This window comes from Capsicum annuum, chromosome 3, assembly GCF_002878395.1.
Source record: "Capsicum annuum cultivar UCD-10X-F1 chromosome 3, UCD10Xv1.1, whole genome shotgun sequence".
Taxonomy (NCBI): domain Eukaryota; kingdom Viridiplantae; phylum Streptophyta; class Magnoliopsida; order Solanales; family Solanaceae; genus Capsicum; species Capsicum annuum.
The window spans coordinates 244,756,930-244,774,575 of NC_061113.1; the positions used below are offsets into that span (position 1 = coordinate 244,756,930).

The window sequence follows — 17,646 nt, forward strand, 5'->3', positions numbered from 1 at the left end:
TTGCTTTATGGTCAATTAATACAAACAACACAAATAAAGCTTATTCAAGACTCTATCAAGCTAAAAGTATGGTCAGAATATGGACGAGGTCTTGAATACTCACTGAGACGTTAACACATAAAGCTTACATGTTATCCAATTTTATCAAGAAGGCAAACATCGAGAAGCCGAAGCATAAGACACACAATAGTAGCATGGAGAACGAGTGAGGTGCCCAATGTTTGACTCATGAGTCAAAGTAATAGCTATAAAGCTAGCAGTTTTGAAGGAACAAATTTCCTTTCAAGTTTTGAACCTTTTCAGTCGCTCAAAATAATAACCTGGACAATGACAACATATTAATTGCACTTAACCACAAGACAAATAATATTTGAATCTGGAAGAGTGCTTAAATAATCTGCAGTATTAGGTTCTGGCAGTAGGTATTTGAGGATGGAGACAAACAATTGTGATGCGTTGTCCCGTCCCTAATCCTATTTTGAAAGTAGGATGAATGTACCTTCATCCCTACCTTCTTGATTATTGTTGACCAAGAAAGATCTTTGGAAATCCTTAGCCTGAGTACAGACCATACACAGTGCAATGACAACAAAATTAAGCTAACTTCTCTGAACAAACATACTCAAGCGTCTAGCATCCCAAAATACGACTATGTTTATCCTTCTAATGTGTTTTCATACTGAAGATGAACCTAAAGGAAGAGTGGGAATCTAAATTCGGGTTTTGAGACAAAAAGAAAGGCATAACCCACTAAACTAAAGGGAAATATGGCAAAGTCTACTATCCTCATCCTCGCTCTCTTTTCGACAGACCCAAAAGCTTTTGGTAGCCGAGATGATCACCGAGGAATCACAGGATTTTCTATTTTTAAGCGGACTTATCCTCGTTGTTCTTCATCCTTTGAGAAGCCAAAGAACTCAAGAAGGAGTCCTACTAATGACATTACGGCTCATTAGTTAAGATAACAACAAATAGTAACCACGAGCAAAACAACAGATTGTTTCAATCCTCCTCCTCTCTCCGAAAGACTCAAATAAAATAGTCATCGAGGAATCCTAGGATTTTCCAGCATATTTTGGACCTTACTCATTGTCCTTTTGGCACATGAGAAGCCAAATGAACTTGAGAGGTAGCTCTGCTAGCAACGCCGCCAGCTCGACAATTGCGACACCATCCAGTAATAACAACAGACAAACACAATCAACTCATAACTACGAGCCAAACATCATCCTACTAAAACTACTGAATACAATCAAAGCAACAGACTTTGCCTAATAAACCAGCCCTTCCAGCCACAAGCAATACACCAAGTGAAGCATAGGCCGAAAATTACTCAGTAACACCAAGAGTGGACGACAGATCATGACACCAAAATTAAAAAAAAAAAAGAAGACAAAAACCACATATTTGATAATCCGAACATAGATTAATCCTTACTTAACAATACATTCAACACCTTTCACCAACACAGCAACTTATGGTCTTTAAGACCTCTACAGCAGGCAACCCAGGATACAAAATCACTAAAGGAAACCTAAAACTTCAGAAAGTTGAGATGAAGCAGAAATTGTCTAAAGTTTAAACGAGATGGACTATTACCTGTTTGAGAGCAGCAAAACGGGATGCCGAGCTGACGACAGGATTCCATCACCATCGGAAATCAATATTATCAACTCGAGAACCTCCGATTAATCGACTAAAATTCAAAAAGAAGAAAGAAAAGAAAATTTTTTACTGTGAAGGAAAAACCCTTAGCTCTGAGAATTTTTTCCCTTTTCAACCTAAAATTTTTTAACCCAAGAATTTTCAACCCCTTTTCAGCTTCACAATGGGTCGTTTATATAAAGGACCATTGGGGGATATTTTTGGGCTTTATGAAATGGGATATTTTGAATTCAAGTTTTGGCTAGGAATTTTCAACTAACAAACTTGTACGAATTTTGATTTTTCTTGAGGAAATTGAAAAATCGGCAAGTAGAAATTGGGGGGAAATGAATAATTCCCCCAAGAACCTGTTTCTCCTAAATTTGCGGATTTAGCCGTTGAGAGGCCACCTTGCAACTGTTCTAGAAGGTTATCGGACCTCCTATGGCACACCATCGCGTATGGAGCACGTGACGCATACAAGGGAAAGAGGACGGGTTGATTTCGGGTTGGAGCTGGTTCGGGTCGAAGCTGATTCGTCGACCGATATTGTTGACGTTTTCGATGTTCGTTGGTGGGAGCTGATTGAGGGCTGGTTGTCAATGTTAGTGATTGAAGGAGGAAGGGAAGTGGGGATTGGGCTGGGTTAGCTATTCTTTGGGCCTGGGGGAGCTGATGTTGTTTTGTTTTGGGCTTGAAAAATTGTTTGGGTTTAAATAAAAGGATGAATTAGATTTGGGCTATTTATTAAATAGCCTAAGGCATAACTCAATTAGGATGAAGTTTAAGCTATTTAATAAATAGCCTATTGATGGAAGTTTAGTCAATTGTATTTAAATTTTGACCTAATTGAAAATCAATTGGTCAATTGTGTTGCAATTGTAGCCAAATCGACTTCAGTTAAATCAAATTTAATAAATTGACCAAATTGAATCAACATTTGAAACAAATTTTATTAACTAGTTTAATTCCGAGCTTCTTTTATTCGATAAAATCGAATAAATATTTTTTCAAATAAATTATTTTTGAAATAAATCATATTCAAATGAAGATTATAATTATTATATTTATTTTAAAAATAATCTTTAATTAAAATCTGATATTCCATAGAATAAATATTTAAATAATCAAATTATATAATCTCGAATAATTGAATACGGTAATATATATTCGCTACTTAAAATGACAAAATTACATACAAAAATATTTTGAACAGTTTTTATTTGGATGAAATAAATATTATAATTTATTTAAAATCGAAGAAACTCAGGATTAAACTTAGTTATAGAGGGCAAAAATTAGGTGTAAACAAGTATTATATATATTTATTGGGATCGGAGTGCACGTCTGCAAAGTATTATATATATTTATTGGGATCTGAGTGCACGCATGCACAGCATTATATATATTTATTGGGATCGGAATGCACGTCTGCACAGTATTATATATATTTATTGGGATCGGAGTGTATGCCTACACAGTATATTTATTGAAAGCGGAGTGCACTCCTGCACAATATATTTATTGGGATCGAAGTGCACGCCTGCACAGTATATTTATTGGAAGCGGAGTGCACGCTTGCACAATATACATATTGGGATCGGAGTGCACACCTGCACAGTATATGCTTTTGCATTACATTGCATTGATTCATTTGGTCTAGAATTGGTTAAAGTGTGTTTGTTAATCTGGTACTTACTGTATATGTGTTATTTATCTCACTGGATTGAGAATTTCTTGAATTGTGTATGATATCCTTATGACTGTTAAACTTGACTATTCAGTTAGATTAAGATGGTTTTTCCTGAGCGCAGGTCATATGTTTGTTTTTAGATGATTTACGTGGTGTCACTCGTCACCACCTTGAATTAGGGTCGGTCGACGATGCTTGTTGAGTACACGTGGTTCCGTACTCACCCTTGCTTTTTCTACACCCTATGTGCAGGTACCGATCCGACGACCTCCGGATATTGAATCTCGTGGTTTCTTCTTTGCTAGCATCATTTGAGATTTGAGATAGCTGCTGCTGACTTTAGAGATTACTAAAATCTTCTTTAGCCGTATTCTTATGCATTTTCCGCATTTTGAAAAACTCAAACTTTCTTTTGGTTTTATATATTTAGTGGCTTGTATTAGTGACTTCCAGGCCTGGGATTTTATATGAATTGATTTTACCAGCCTATTAATCTACTTATGAGACCATTCGGGATTGGTTATGTTCTTATTTTCTTCTATTTCTTTGAGTTCAAGATGTGTTCTTGAAATTGGGTATTTGGCTTACCTATTACGGAGGATGGAATAGGTGCCATCACGGTCTCAAATTTGGAATGTGCCAATATTCTTTTGCAGGATTCTTGAGAATCATATGGGAACATTTAAGCATATTGACAACAAAAAGGTACTGGAATTATAGATGAACATTTTGTATGATAAAGTTGCAGTAGGCCAATAGCTTTTTTAGAGGGCTGATGTACTATTCTTCTCAGTTGGCAGCACATTTAGATTAGTTTGGATGGTGTACTTAGGATGCTTTCTACAAGGATGTCAATCCACAGGGGATTAAAGAAGGTCTTGAAAGTTATGATACTGAAGCCAGATTTATGAATGAATTAGATGATATTTACTATCTGCCCATTTTCTTTTGCATACATTGATTCTCTTGATCTCTTCTCCACTCAGGTTCATGGAAGGTGGCTTTCTGCCAAGAGTTTTGATTATTGATGATGGCTGGCAAGACATATAACGATTTCCAAAAGAAAGGACAACCGTCTGTTGAAGGATCACAGTTTGTTCTCCTATATATTAGATAGTTGATTGTTGGAATATGGCTGCTACTTATTCAATTTTAAGTTCTCTTTTTGTCAATGTGGTCACAAATTTGCATCTAGATTAACTGAAATCAAGGAGAACAATAAAATGTAGGGGCTTGAAACATGACATTCCATGCTCTGACCTTCAGGAGTTCATAAATTTCATTAAAAAAAGTTATGGATTAAAGTGAGTTTAGGGCCCAACAAGAGCTTATTATTCTTCATAATGGAAATTGGGGATGCCCTTTAATTCATACAGTTTGCAATTTTGAAGCACTTATATTTATATAGATTTGTATATGTCTGGCACGTTTGCTTGGTTACTGGGGAGGGCTGCATCCGTTATCTGAAACAATGAGGAAATATAACCCAAAGATTGAGTATCCTATTCAATCACCTGGTAATACAGGTAATCTTCGAGATATAGCTATGGATAGCTTGGAAAAATTTGGAGTTGGTGTAATCGATCCCCAGAAGATTTTTTATTTTTACAATGATCTTCATAGTTATCTTGCAAGCAGTGGTATAAATGGATTAAAAGTAGATGTGCAGACTCTTTTAGAAACCTTAGGGTTTGTACATGGGGGTCGTGTTGCATTTTCTAGATAATACCAAGCCGCTCTTGAGGAGTCTATTGTGAGAAACTTTGGAGAAAACAAACTGATTTGTTGTAAGAATCACAACTCTGACTCCTTCTACAAGTTTGAGCACTCTTTAGTTGAAATTGCTATGCAAGGTGTGGATAAAGTTATTTTATTAATAGTAGTTTCTGATTGCAAAGTGAACTATCGGCTCAAAAAGGAATGTACCTGCAAGAGCATCAGAGGATTTCATGCCCAGGGATCCCACTTGTCAAACACTACATATTGTTTCTATTGTAATTAACAGTCTTCTTATGGGGGAGATTGGGATATGTTCCAGGTATGGTACTATGGTATCATCAGTAGAATATGAGCGGAGAGTGATGTCTTTGGTTGAGTACAATTACGCTCCTAAATAACTTTAGCTTTTGTCTATAAACTGTGAAACCACTTATGCTTAAGCATTGTTGATGACTTGGTCGCTTTGATCTTAGATCTTATTGCTTCTGTGTTTTATTGTGGGAAAAAATTTGACCTCAGAAAACATACTTATTTGATCACAAGAGAAAAAACTTAAGCTTAGAAGAGCTAACTATTATGTTTATGTTAGAGCAAGCACTTCGCATCTAAATTCCATGGTGCTGCAAGAGCATTAAGTGGGTCTGTAGTGTATGTTAGGTGAGAGGTCCTATTACACTTTGCAGTACAACATTCTTACCTGTGTCCAGAACTTCTACATTACTATTTAAAAGAGATCTTATTGCCATTTGATTGTTGTGATAATTTCTTCAGTGACGAGCTGGATCACCATGATTTTGAACTACTTAAGAAGCTAGTTTTTCCTAATGGCTCAATTCTCAAAGCTAGATGTGCTGGGGGGCCAACGCGGGACTACTTATTCATAGACCCGGTCATGAATGGGAAAAAGTAAGATGCATTTCCCTAGTTTTTATCAGTAGTTTCTAAGGGATATTTCTTAAGATACATTTCCCTAGTTTTTATCAGTAGTTTCTAAGGGATATTTCCCACACACACTAGCAGTGACGGGGACTTCTTAGTGGCTTCGGACAAAGGGAGCTCCTACAGCTGAAATATTGAAATTGCAATGTCTAATGAGTATTAACCTCAACCTGATTCAGCTTATTAAAAATTTGGAATTTAAATAAGTTTTCCAGTATGATTGGTACTTTTAACTATCAAGGAGCTAGAATTTGGCCACTGAAGGAAGGAGCAGAGAACACCCTTCGCTCGACATTTAAACCTCTAACCATTACTGGCTATATCAGCCTTGTTGACATTGACTCTATTATGGATATTGCTGGTGAAATTTGGACCGGGGATTGTACCATCTATGCATTTAACTCGGGTAATCTTATGATAACTTTCAGTATTCTAGCATTTGCTTCCCTACAAAATTTATTCTGTTTTGAAAAGCAAAATTTTTGTAACTGTCCATTAAGCTAATTTTGTTGAGTTGTTGTTAGGTTCACTTTCTAAATTGCCAAAAGAAGGGAAAATCCAAGTCTTATTAAGTACACTTGAATGTGAAGTATTTATCATCTCTCCAGTGAAGGTAACTGTCTGTAATATATTTGAGGTTTTGGACCACTCTCTGCTAAGAGCTTTGTAATATCAAATGAATGTCATATGTACAGGTTTATAATAGTCATTACTTTGCTCCTATTAGATTGATTGATATGTACAACTCTGGTGGAGCTATTCAGGGTCTTCTTTGCAGCCAGCGGCCATCAGGATGCAAGATACAAATTAAAACACGAGGTTGTGGCTGATTTGGAGCCTATTCTAGCTCTAAACCAAACTATTGTACAGTGAATAATGAGGAAAGAAATTTTAGTTATAACACTGAAGACGGACTGCTAATTATTCAACTTGAAGGTGATTGTGATACTAGGGAGATTGTTGTTGTCTATTAAGTCTCTCTAGAAGTTGACATCAGATTTTTTGTTCTCTGTGTTGTATTAGTCTTTTTATATTATATTTATAGAACAAAAAATAAGTTTTTTGTATAATACAATAAAATCAAGGGGACTGACAAGTTGTGCAATGTAGATCATATATATACAGTGTTACCACGGCTTCTTTTGACTGTCAATGGTTATAACTTTGAATAGCTCTTTGTTACTTTTTCTTATTTTTTTCAATGGTTTGCTAAACCTACAAAACTTTAACTACCAAGTTTTCAATCCGTTTCTACCTAAGTGTAAGAACAAATAATGTTGAACGAAGTAAATCAGGTGTAAAATTTTGCATGGAAAAATAACCCTTTAAACTAAACTCTAGTTTGAAGTAACATTTACTCTAGATTACAATCTCATATATATACTGTTATATCTGGGCGAATTAGGGAAATGAAGGGAATTAGTAAAGGTTGTACATGTGGAAGCTGTAGAAGTAACCATGTGACTTAAATAAAATGAGCGGCACAGATTTAAAGCTCAAGCGGTTATGATATTAACGATGGAGATGAAGTTGGGTTGTTATTAATTACCTAACTGAAAGAGAGAAGGGCAGTTAACGACTTGGTATTATTCCCTTCCTAAAATTCTCTCTTCCTAATTTTTCTTCTTCCTCATCTCTCTTCTTCTGCCCCATCTAAACCTCCTTCTCCATTGAAGGTCAAAGCTCAAAGCTGTGGAGTTTTTCTCTTTTTGAATTGTACAATCTTTCGAGTGTAACCATTCAACTCATTAATAAAATTCTCAATTTAGTTCCAATTTATGCGAATTTTGCATTTACTTTCGTATACTGCCTAGAGTATTACAAGTGGTATCAAAGCATAATCCTAGTCAAACATGACGATTATGGAAACTCGATCGAAGACTAATGAAGAATTGGTAAAGAAATTAGATTCACAGCTACAAAGTTATATTGAGTCCAATAATTCACAAATGGACGAATTGGGCAAGAAGTTGGATCTTCTCATGGAGAAATTGGTCCCAAATCAAGATGGAATTTCGAAAAGTGTGCCTCGGGACTACTTGCATTCAGATGCTTCTGGAAGCAGAAAATCGAGAGGTGAACCAGCCATGGATTTGGGTTGACCTCCAATTAACCACAAGCTAGGGTGGAGTTTCCATTCTTTGATGGTGAGGACCTTTGTACCTGGTTGAGGAAAGGAGAAAGATACTTTCAGTACAACCACATAATGGACCCAAAAAATAAACTGGAATTAGCAGTACTACACTTGGTTGGTAAGGCTGAGGCATGATTTTTCTCTTATCAGATTAGTAAAAGGCAAGTCAGGTAGAGGGAGTTCACTGAGAAAATATGTAGACGATTTGAAGGAGATCACAACAGTAAACTCAATCTTATTGGGGAGTTCAAGAAGGTGGAACGAAAGACTGTTGTAGATGAGTACCTTGAAAGATTTGAAGAGCTTAAAGTATGGGTGCTGATTAGGAGTCCTACTATTTCGAAGGAATTTTTCTTAGAATTCTTTATTAAAGGTCTCAAGGAAGAAATTAGACACACTGTAAGAATGTTGTACCCTTTTTCCCTGAGTCAAGCAGTAGACAAAACTAGGCACCAGGAAAGGTTGCTCACTGCCCTAGCCAAAAAGGACAAAGGTCCATCAAATGGGGGCACAACAGGTAGTTACCAACAGGGAGTGAACCTTAATAGAGGGTCCTTGTATAGCACACTAGGGAACAAGCTATTTTAAACAAAAAGGGCTTAGGGATTATGCTATAAATGTGGAGAAAAATATCATTAAGGTCATCCATGTAAGCCCAAACAACTTAATGCCATGTTTGGAGTAGTTGAGATATCAGAAAAAGATCAAATAGAGGAACCAGGGGAATCTAATGATATTCTCAAGAAAATGCAGTTAGAGGAAGTAGTAATGGATGAGGCTTAAGCTTGAATACCCTATCAGGAACTAAGGTTCCAAATACCATCAAGTTAAGAGGAGACTCAAAGAAGAACTTACTCACTATTTTGATGGATTCAGGAAGTACCCATAGCTTTCTTGACATTGAAACTACTAAGAAAATGAGGTTTATAGTCCAAGATACTGCTCCTATGAGAGTTACTGTGGCATATGGTAACCACATTTTCAGTAGGCACAATTGTCCGAAATTCAAGTGGAAAATACATGGGATGGAATTTGAAAATACAGTGAGATTGGTAAGATTAAGAGGCAATGATATGATACTAGAAGGTGATTGGATGAGGGTCATAACCCTGTGTTACTTGACTTTGTGGAATACAAAGTGACAGTTACCCATAAAGGGAAGAAGATAGAGCTGAAAGGTATGTACAATCAAGCTGAATTGAAAATGATGACAGCTAATGGAGTCAGGCAGTTATTGAGAAAGAGTCAATCCATATGGGCTCACTTGTTTATAATTGAAGCCACTGAGTTGAAGAACACTAATGCATTACCAGAAGAAGTACAAGAAATACTTAATGAGTTCCCACGAGTTTTTGCTGAACCCAAGTCCTTGACACCCCACAAGAGCCATGATCATTCAATTCCCCTGCAAAAAAATGCTAATCCACTGAGCATTCAACCCTGCAGATACAATTATTTTCAGAAGAATGAAATTGAAAAATAGGTCAGTGAGATGCTTTCTAGTAGTATTCAACCTAGTCACTCTCCCTTTTCTTCTCCGGTACTATTGGTTAAAAATAAAAATGGAAGTTGGAGATTTTGTATGGATTATAAGAAACTCAATAAGCTGACTGTGAAGGATAAGTTTCCTATTCCTTTAGTAGATGATTTGTTGGATGAACTAGGAGGCTCTTCTATATATTTAAAGATTAATCTAAGGGCGGGATGCCACCAAATTAGAATGAATGTTGCAGATGTGCATAAAACTGGTTTTAGAACACACTTGGGGCACTATGAATTCAAGGTCATGCCCTTTGGACTGACAAATACCCCTGCCACCTTTCAGAGCCTAATGAATTCTATATTTGCTGCCTATATAAGGAAGTTTTTTCTTGTGTTTTTTGACGATATACTCATATATAATGCTTTAGTGCAAGAACATGTGTGTCATTTGAGAAAGGTTCTGAAAATTCTACAAAAAGAACAATTATTTGCAAAAATGTCCAAGTGTGCTTTTGGACAAAAGAAGGTCGAGTATTTGGGTTATGTGATTACTAGAACAGGTGTTGTAACTGACCCTTCCAAAATAGAGACCATGGTTAATTGGCTAGTGCTAAAGACACTCAAGGGATTGAGGGGGTTCTTAGGACTCACGGGATATTACAGAAAATTTGTGAGATCCTATGGTATGATAAATGCCTTCTCATGTTCATCAGATGCTGAAGCTGCATTTCAGGAGTTAAAAATAGCTATGTCCACTGTACCAGTGTTAGCATTGACTGACTTTTCTAAGACTTTTGTTATTAAGACAAATGCTTGTACTAGAGGTATTGGGGTGGTATTGATGCAACAAGGTAGACCATTAGCATACTTCAGCAAAGCACTGTCACCTAAGCACCTGGGGTTGTCTACTTATGATAAAGAATTTCTGGCAGTACTTTCAACAGTTGACAGATGGAGACACTATCTGCAGGGTGCGCATTTTATCATTAAGACTGATCATCACAGCCTGAAGTTCCTTCTAGAACAAAGAGTTACTACAGCCTTGCAACAGAAAGGGTTGACCAAGTTATTAGGCTTGGACTATGAAGTTCAGTACAAAAAAGGCACAGAAAATAGAGTGACTGATGCCCTGTCCCGAAAAAGTGAAGAAGAAGGGGAACTAAATGCACTCTCTACTGTGGAGCGTACTTGGATAAAGGAAATTAGCCTCAATTATGGACATGGAAATGTTACTTTGCAACTTCTTACTGAACTAATTACTGACCCTTATGGCAAGCCCAACTTCACATTGGTTTAAGGTATAATCAGGTATAATCACAAGATTTATGTGGGAAAGGGAACAGAGCTCAGGCAGGTTATTTTTCATGCCCTACATCAGTCCCCCTTGGATGGTCTCAGGACAACAAGGAACATATAAAAGAGCTAAAATGATATTCTACTGGCCTACAATGAGAGTTGACATATTTAGATGAGTTTCAGAGTGTGATGTGTATCAAAGAACTAAAAATGAACATGTGCACCCCCCAGGCCTTCTACAACCCTTACCAATCCCAGAATCTCCTTGGCATGATATAGCCATGGATTTTATAGAAGGGCTCCCTACTTCAGGTCATAGAAATATTGTGTTGGTGGTGGTTGACAAACTCACCAAGTATGGCCATTTTCTAGCCCTCAAACACCCCTATACAACACAAGATGTAGCTGAATTATTTCTCACTGAAGTGTATAGATTACATGGGTTGCCGGCTACAATTGTTTCAGACGGAGATGTCGTATTCACAAGCCAATTCTGGCAACAACTCTTCAGAACTATGGGTACTAGATTAATCATGTCTACATCCTATTACCCCAGACTGACGGGCAAACAGAACGACTTAACAAGTGTCTTGAATCTTATCTACGAGCTATGGTTTTCAATAATCCTAAGAAATGGGTGAAGTGGCTACCCCTAGCTGAGTGGTGGTATAATACCAACCATCACAACTCTATTAATACGACTCCTTTTCAGGCATTATATGGATATGCACCTACCCAGATTCCCATGGGATCCTTACCGCATTCTACTCGCACCACTGTCGAGGCTTTCTTAGCTGAAAGACAGCAGTTCTTACAAAGTCTCAAGGATAATCTAACCCAGGCCCAAGCCCGAATAAAGTACTACGCAAATAAACAGAGATCCGACAGGGAACTGCAAGTAGGTGACTTAGTTTACCTAAAGTTACAACCATATAGGCACTCAACTGTGGCAATTCGTAGAAACTTGAAGCTGAGTGCTCGCTTTTATGGGCCTTACAAAATTCTGGAGCGAGTGGATGCGGTGGCTTACCATTTAGAGCTTCCAGCTGGAACCCAACTCCACTCAGTATTTCACATTTTGTAGCTCATGAAGAAGATTGGTGCTTCTGTCACTCCACAGCTTCAACCACCGGCGTGTGATTCTGATGGCTGGCTCTTGATTCAACCAGTTGCGATTTTGCAGTGCAAGATCGTTACGCTCAATAATGTTGCTGCAATTAAAGTCTTAGTGGAATGGGCTAGTCTTGGCCCCGATATTGCGACTTGGGAAGATTGGAGCTATCTTCGAATTCAATTTCCGACATTCGCAGCTACTCAGTGACTTAGTCCGACCTTGAGGACAAGGTTGATTTGAACGAGGTGGGTTTGTTATATCTGGGTGAATTAGAGAAATGAAGGGAATTAATAAAGGTTGTACATGTGGAAGCTGTAGAAGTAACCATGTGACTTAAATAAAATAAGTGGCTCAGATTTAAAGCTCAATCGGTTATGATATTAATGGTGGAGATGAATTTGGGTTGTTATTAATTACCCAACTTAAAGAGACAAGGGCAGTTAACGACTTGGTATTATTCCCTTCCTAAAATTCTCTCTTCCTAATTCTTCTTCTTCCCCATCTCTCTTCTTCTGCCCCATCTGAACCTTCTTCTCCATTGCAGGTCAAAGCTCAAAGCTATGGAGTTTTTCTCTTTTTGAATTGTACAATCTTCCAAGTGTAATCATTCAGCTCATTAATAAAATTCCCAATTTAGTTCCAATTTGTCCGAATTCTACATTTATTTTCGTATACTGTCTAGAGTATTACATATACTGTTCGAAAGTGGATAGGAATTACTACTCGACAGTCTAATACATGAACTAGAACCGGATTCAAAACTTAACCTGTTCCTTAGTATTTTTGTCTTCACGCATCTTGCTTCTCAATCACTTCCTTGACCGTCCGACCACATCTTTTTAGTTTTCTAGTCTCACTTGAGGTTCAATTTTACCTTTTAAAACACACTTCATATTGATCATGCGAGAGGAAAAAAAACAGAAATAGTGTTCAGTAATAACTTTTTGACCGGTATTTGAAACATAAATATTGTTATACAATTTTAAATTTTACTCGACAACTTCATTACCTCTCTATCTCTGAAATGGTTATAAAATCTGCATACACTTTACCATCTAAACTCTGGTTTGTGAGATTATAGTGCATATGTCGTTATTGTTTTTGTACAAGAAAACATTATTCACTCATGAAATTTGAAATTGCAAAACAATTGGTATTTTATTAATGATTAATTGAAACTCTAATTTGATTGTTATTGCTTTTTGCAGTTATTAAATAGGGAAAAAATAAAATAAATTATTTTGATTTTATACTAGTAGTATTAATTATTTTTAGGCTTTGTTGGGTATATATATATTTGGGGAACAAAAGAAATCTTTGGTAATATCTTGAAAGGAGCATCCGCCGGCTTCAAAAACTCAGCTCTTCCTACTCTCCTCCACCTTATCCTTGTTTCCTCCTCATAAACCCTTACCCTTCCCATCAATGGCTTCTCTTACCAACAAGCCTTTATCTATGGCAACAACAACCAATGGTTGCCTTATCTCCCTCCCTCCTTTCTTCACCACCAAATCCATCTCTTTTCTCTCCACCCCATGTAAGCCCATCTCCCTTTCCTCCTCCTCCTCCTCCTTATCATTATCCTTTCAGAAGAAAACCACCCACTTCCCTGCTCTTGTTTCCGTTTTAGCTGATGATGATACCCCCGCCATTGCCTTTGAACAAGATGCCCAATCCTTTAACTTTGACTTTGAAACTAGTACTGGTGGTGATGCAGGGGAGAGCGATGAAGCCGAAGCTGAAGTCGAGGCGGAGGCGGAGGCGGAGGAGGAGGAGTATCAAGAACCTCCTGAGGACGCGAAATTGTTCGTTGGGAATTTACCTTATGATATAGATAGTGAAGGGTTGGCTCAACTTTTTCAACAGGCTGGTGTTGTAGAGATTGCTGAGGTAATAATGCCTCAAGTTTTCAGCTTTTTAAAGAAAAGATTGAAAAATTAGAGCTTTATTATTTGTGGAACTGAATTTTGTCTTTTTTTTTGCAGGTTATTTACAATAGGGAGACTGATAGGAGTCGTGGATTCGGGTTTGTGACGATGAGCACTGTCGAAGAAGCTGAGAAAGCTGTGGTGTTGTACAACCGTTATGTGAGTTACAGTTGTTCTTTTTCTTTGATGGAATAGCGATGAGATTATTATTCGATTACTATTGTTTTTGATTGAGCTATAAATACATTTGTTGAAAGTAGATAAAAGAACAGTTATGGTTGAATCTGTGGATTGAGCTATAAATATAACGTATAATGTGAGGAAATGCTCTTTTATTTTTAATGTTGCAATGGAACATAAATATACAGGGTAAAGGTTAAGAAAACAAGTATTTGCAGTTGAAGGTGAGTTTTTTAAGCGAAAGCTGATTTTGATATAAATCCATTAAGGTTGTGAAAAAATTTGTGTATGATTTTATGACATTATCTCCGTGAGTAAAATTCTTCTTATGATAATTAACTTATAAATGAACAGAAGTAAAGGCATTCTGAACTCACTACTGAGGGAAGGAAGCTTTGCTTGTTGGATGAAATGCTTCCTTCCACTTTCCTGGTTTGCTTCTTATGTTGATATCATGTGTCGAGAGTATACACTCTTGATTAGCAGTATCCTTAATAATGATTATAGAAGATTCAATCAACTATTTTGGGTATGCATGGTTGATTGATTAATATTTTGTCCCATGGTTTGTCCATTTACCAACATACTATTTAGACAATCCTATTTGCATGTGAATCCCCTGCTATGAAGGGTGTTCCTTTCTTGTACGGCTGCGTCATTCTCTACCATAAGATTGTTGTATGACACATTTGATATATTGGCATAGCAAATTTTGCTTCAAAGTGTATAGACTCTGTTAAGAAAATTATTAAGGTGTAGAGAACAATCTCAACTCTTCTCTGCCACCAGTTGATGTAGAGTCGATTGTTCACGTCTTTTGATATTTCTTAAATTTACTAGCCTTCTAGGTATGATGCAGGTGAACTAAATTTCTGGTGCTGGATATGTTGTTGGTCAACTCCAGTTCACTGCAGGGTCTGTTTAAGTGTACCTTGTGTTCCACACATTGGTACCTATGAGCTAAAAGAGTCCCACGCCCATTATTTTAATGAACTCTTCAATTAGATTTTGACATCATTATCCAGGTCTTCTTGCTGTTTCTCTGGACAACCACGGGGAGGCTTATGGTAGTCCTCCATGTAGTATGTGTTTTTTACTGAATGTGCTGCTTAACTTCCGAATGAGTTTGAATAATGGAATCTGATGTTTTCCATGTGTTATGCCGTTGAGCTGCCTCTTGATAAGAGGCCGGTCATACGATTCAGATATATCTTGGTTATGATGTGTGACACATGGATACTTTTGACATGTTACTGGAATATTTGTAGCAACTCTTCCTAAGTTTCTTTTTTATTTGGGTAGGATCTCAATGGAAGGCTCTTGACAGTCAACAAAGCTGCTCGAAGAGGAACACAGCCAGAACGTCCACCTCGAACATTTCAGCCTAATTACAGAATCTATGTTGGCAACATCCCATGGGACGTTGATGATGCACGCCTTGAGCAAGTCTTCAGTGAACATGGTAAAGTCATAAGTGCCCGAGTGGTTATTGACAGAGAGTCTGGAAGGTCACGAGGCTTTGGTTTTGTGACGATGTCAAGTGAATCTGAGATGAGTGAAGCAATCGCCAACCTTGATGGACAGGTGATGTGCACACAGATTATGACACGCTCACACATGCATGATAGGAATTGATCATTCTATGAAGCCTTTGGTCCATCCATGAGTTTGATTTTTGCTGCTTTGATACCTTTTAACCATTGATATTTAATACGGAAAAGATAAAAAGTTAGGTCTCTTCTCTAGATTTTTAACGATAGATAGACTATTTTACTTGAGAATTTTGATAAGTTTTCTATGATAAATTGCAAAGTGACAGTAATCTAGATGTTTAATTAACATCAGCTTACCTCTCTAATTTACCAGATATCTATCCTGATTCCGACATCCCTACATTCTGAATCTTATAAGAGGAAAAAATAATTACCTATATGTACTTCCATACTGATGATGAAGTCAAATTTGAACTTCGTAGATTTTGAATTCATTAATTTACTTTTTATTGCGTGCAGTCTTTCTGCATTTATAATATATATATTTGACAAGCTATACATGCTGAATTTTTGAATGGGAGTATAGTTTATAAACCTGTGTTTGTAAATTAGTTACCAAGTTTAAATTGGTAGATGGTGGTCATGTTGAAGTATGAATGATGTCTGGATTCTATTATTATCCCACCCCCAGCAAAATATCTAAAAGAAAAAAGTTAGACGTCTAAGAGTCTTGATGAGATTAGTAAAATGTGGTATCATCTGGTTATTGCATCACTTGAAATATACTGTACTGAATATTGCATTAGGGTCGAGTATTTGGCTGTCATTTTTTGTATCCGTTTAACGAGTCCCACATTAGTTAGTTTGTGCTTCCCCTATTTTTATGCAAGTTTGTCCGTTGGTTGATTCATGTTCGGCATATATTTTCTTTCGCGATATTTGATCTTGAAGCTAAAAGTTTCTCTTCTCTTCATTGTTGTATTTCAGACTTTGGATGGGAGGACAATCAGGGTAAATGCTGCTGAAGAAAGACCTAGGCGTAACATGTATTGATTTTGATCAGTACATTTATTTGTTTTAATTCACATAGCAGTCACAGTTCTGGAAGCTATGAGCAGTTAGAATTTTCATCGATGTCTTTAATTTAGCTCTCTACTTGTAAGTTTTTATTCGTTGATTACTTATATAGGCACGGCGACTTTTTTTGTTGGGAGGTCTTTTTTCCGCTCTTGCCCTTTGGAAGTCAGAGGATTGAATGCTGTAAGATTTTGAATTCTATTTGTGGTACTGATTTGCCGTTGGCTTTAAACCATGTTGGTATTGGTAAAACTTATCCAGACGTGGTTGCAAAATAGATTCGAAGGCATTATAAATTGCCAAATGGTTACATAGGTATGACAAATCATTTGCATAAAAGGGAGGCATCGTAGATTGCCTTACTGGTGTTTTGATGCAGAAACCAGAAATCGTCATTTAAAGCTTTATTATGGTTGAGGTATTTGATCTCCTAATCAAACTAGTCTGTATTTAATATTATATATGAAAATGTAATTTGATAAGAGTAAAACTACTCTCCCAACCAAGTATTCTTTTTTCTTTGTAATAGCTGACCATTGTTTGCATTCCTCAAAAGTCGAAATTAAATTGCTTTTGCATAGTTGTTATTCTCTATGGTTTGCTTATGCTAGTCTGCTTACGTGATCATACTGGTAATGTTGTTGCATAATTGTGCAATATGCAACAAGCGCAATCTCAATCCACCTTTACCAGACAAATCAAAGACTTAGAACTTCTAAATTACTAATCAACACTCTTTTGTTTTTTTCCTCAAACAATAGAAACTCATAATCTACATTATTAAAGAAAAGATGTTCACTTAACTATCTAGCTCTAATCCTAATAATAGAAAAGAATGAAAAGGCAAATTTGACTGAAAAATATGACTTTCGCACCCATACAACAATGCTGGGATTAAATGTAGCAATCGAATGTTGCATTCCTAATATTAAATGCAATATCAATCA

At 36.8% G+C, this 17,646-nt stretch overlaps 1 protein-coding gene across 1 annotated transcript; it reads left to right on the top strand.

Annotated features, from left to right (window-relative positions):
• Positions 1–13,300: 13,300 nt before the first annotated feature.
• LOC107862613 (28 kDa ribonucleoprotein, chloroplastic) lies at positions 13,301–16,934 on the top strand. Its single transcript, XM_016708245.2, has 4 exons — positions 13,301–13,911; positions 14,007–14,108; positions 15,432–15,713; positions 16,610–16,934. The coding sequence occupies exons 1-4, from the start codon at positions 13,447–13,449 to the stop codon at positions 16,673–16,675; spliced, it is 915 nt and encodes a 304-aa protein (XP_016563731.1). The 5' UTR covers positions 13,301–13,446; the 3' UTR covers positions 16,676–16,934.
• Positions 16,935–17,646: the final 712 nt, after the last annotated feature.

What these genes read in the sequence shown, in the direction of transcription:
- LOC107862613 (XM_016708245.2), top strand. Translation starts at nt 13,447, where the DNA reads ATGGCTTCTCTTACCAACAAGCCTTTATCTATGGCAACAACAACCAAT. An exon ending in GTGTTGTAGAGATTGCTGAG is followed by an intron (nt 13,912 to 14,006) that starts GTAATAATGCCT and finishes TTTTTTTTGCAG; the next exon opens with GTTATTTACAATAGGGAGAC. An exon ending in TGGTGTTGTACAACCGTTAT is followed by an intron (nt 14,109 to 15,431) that starts GTGAGTTACAGT and finishes TTATTTGGGTAG; the next exon opens with GATCTCAATGGAAGGCTCTT.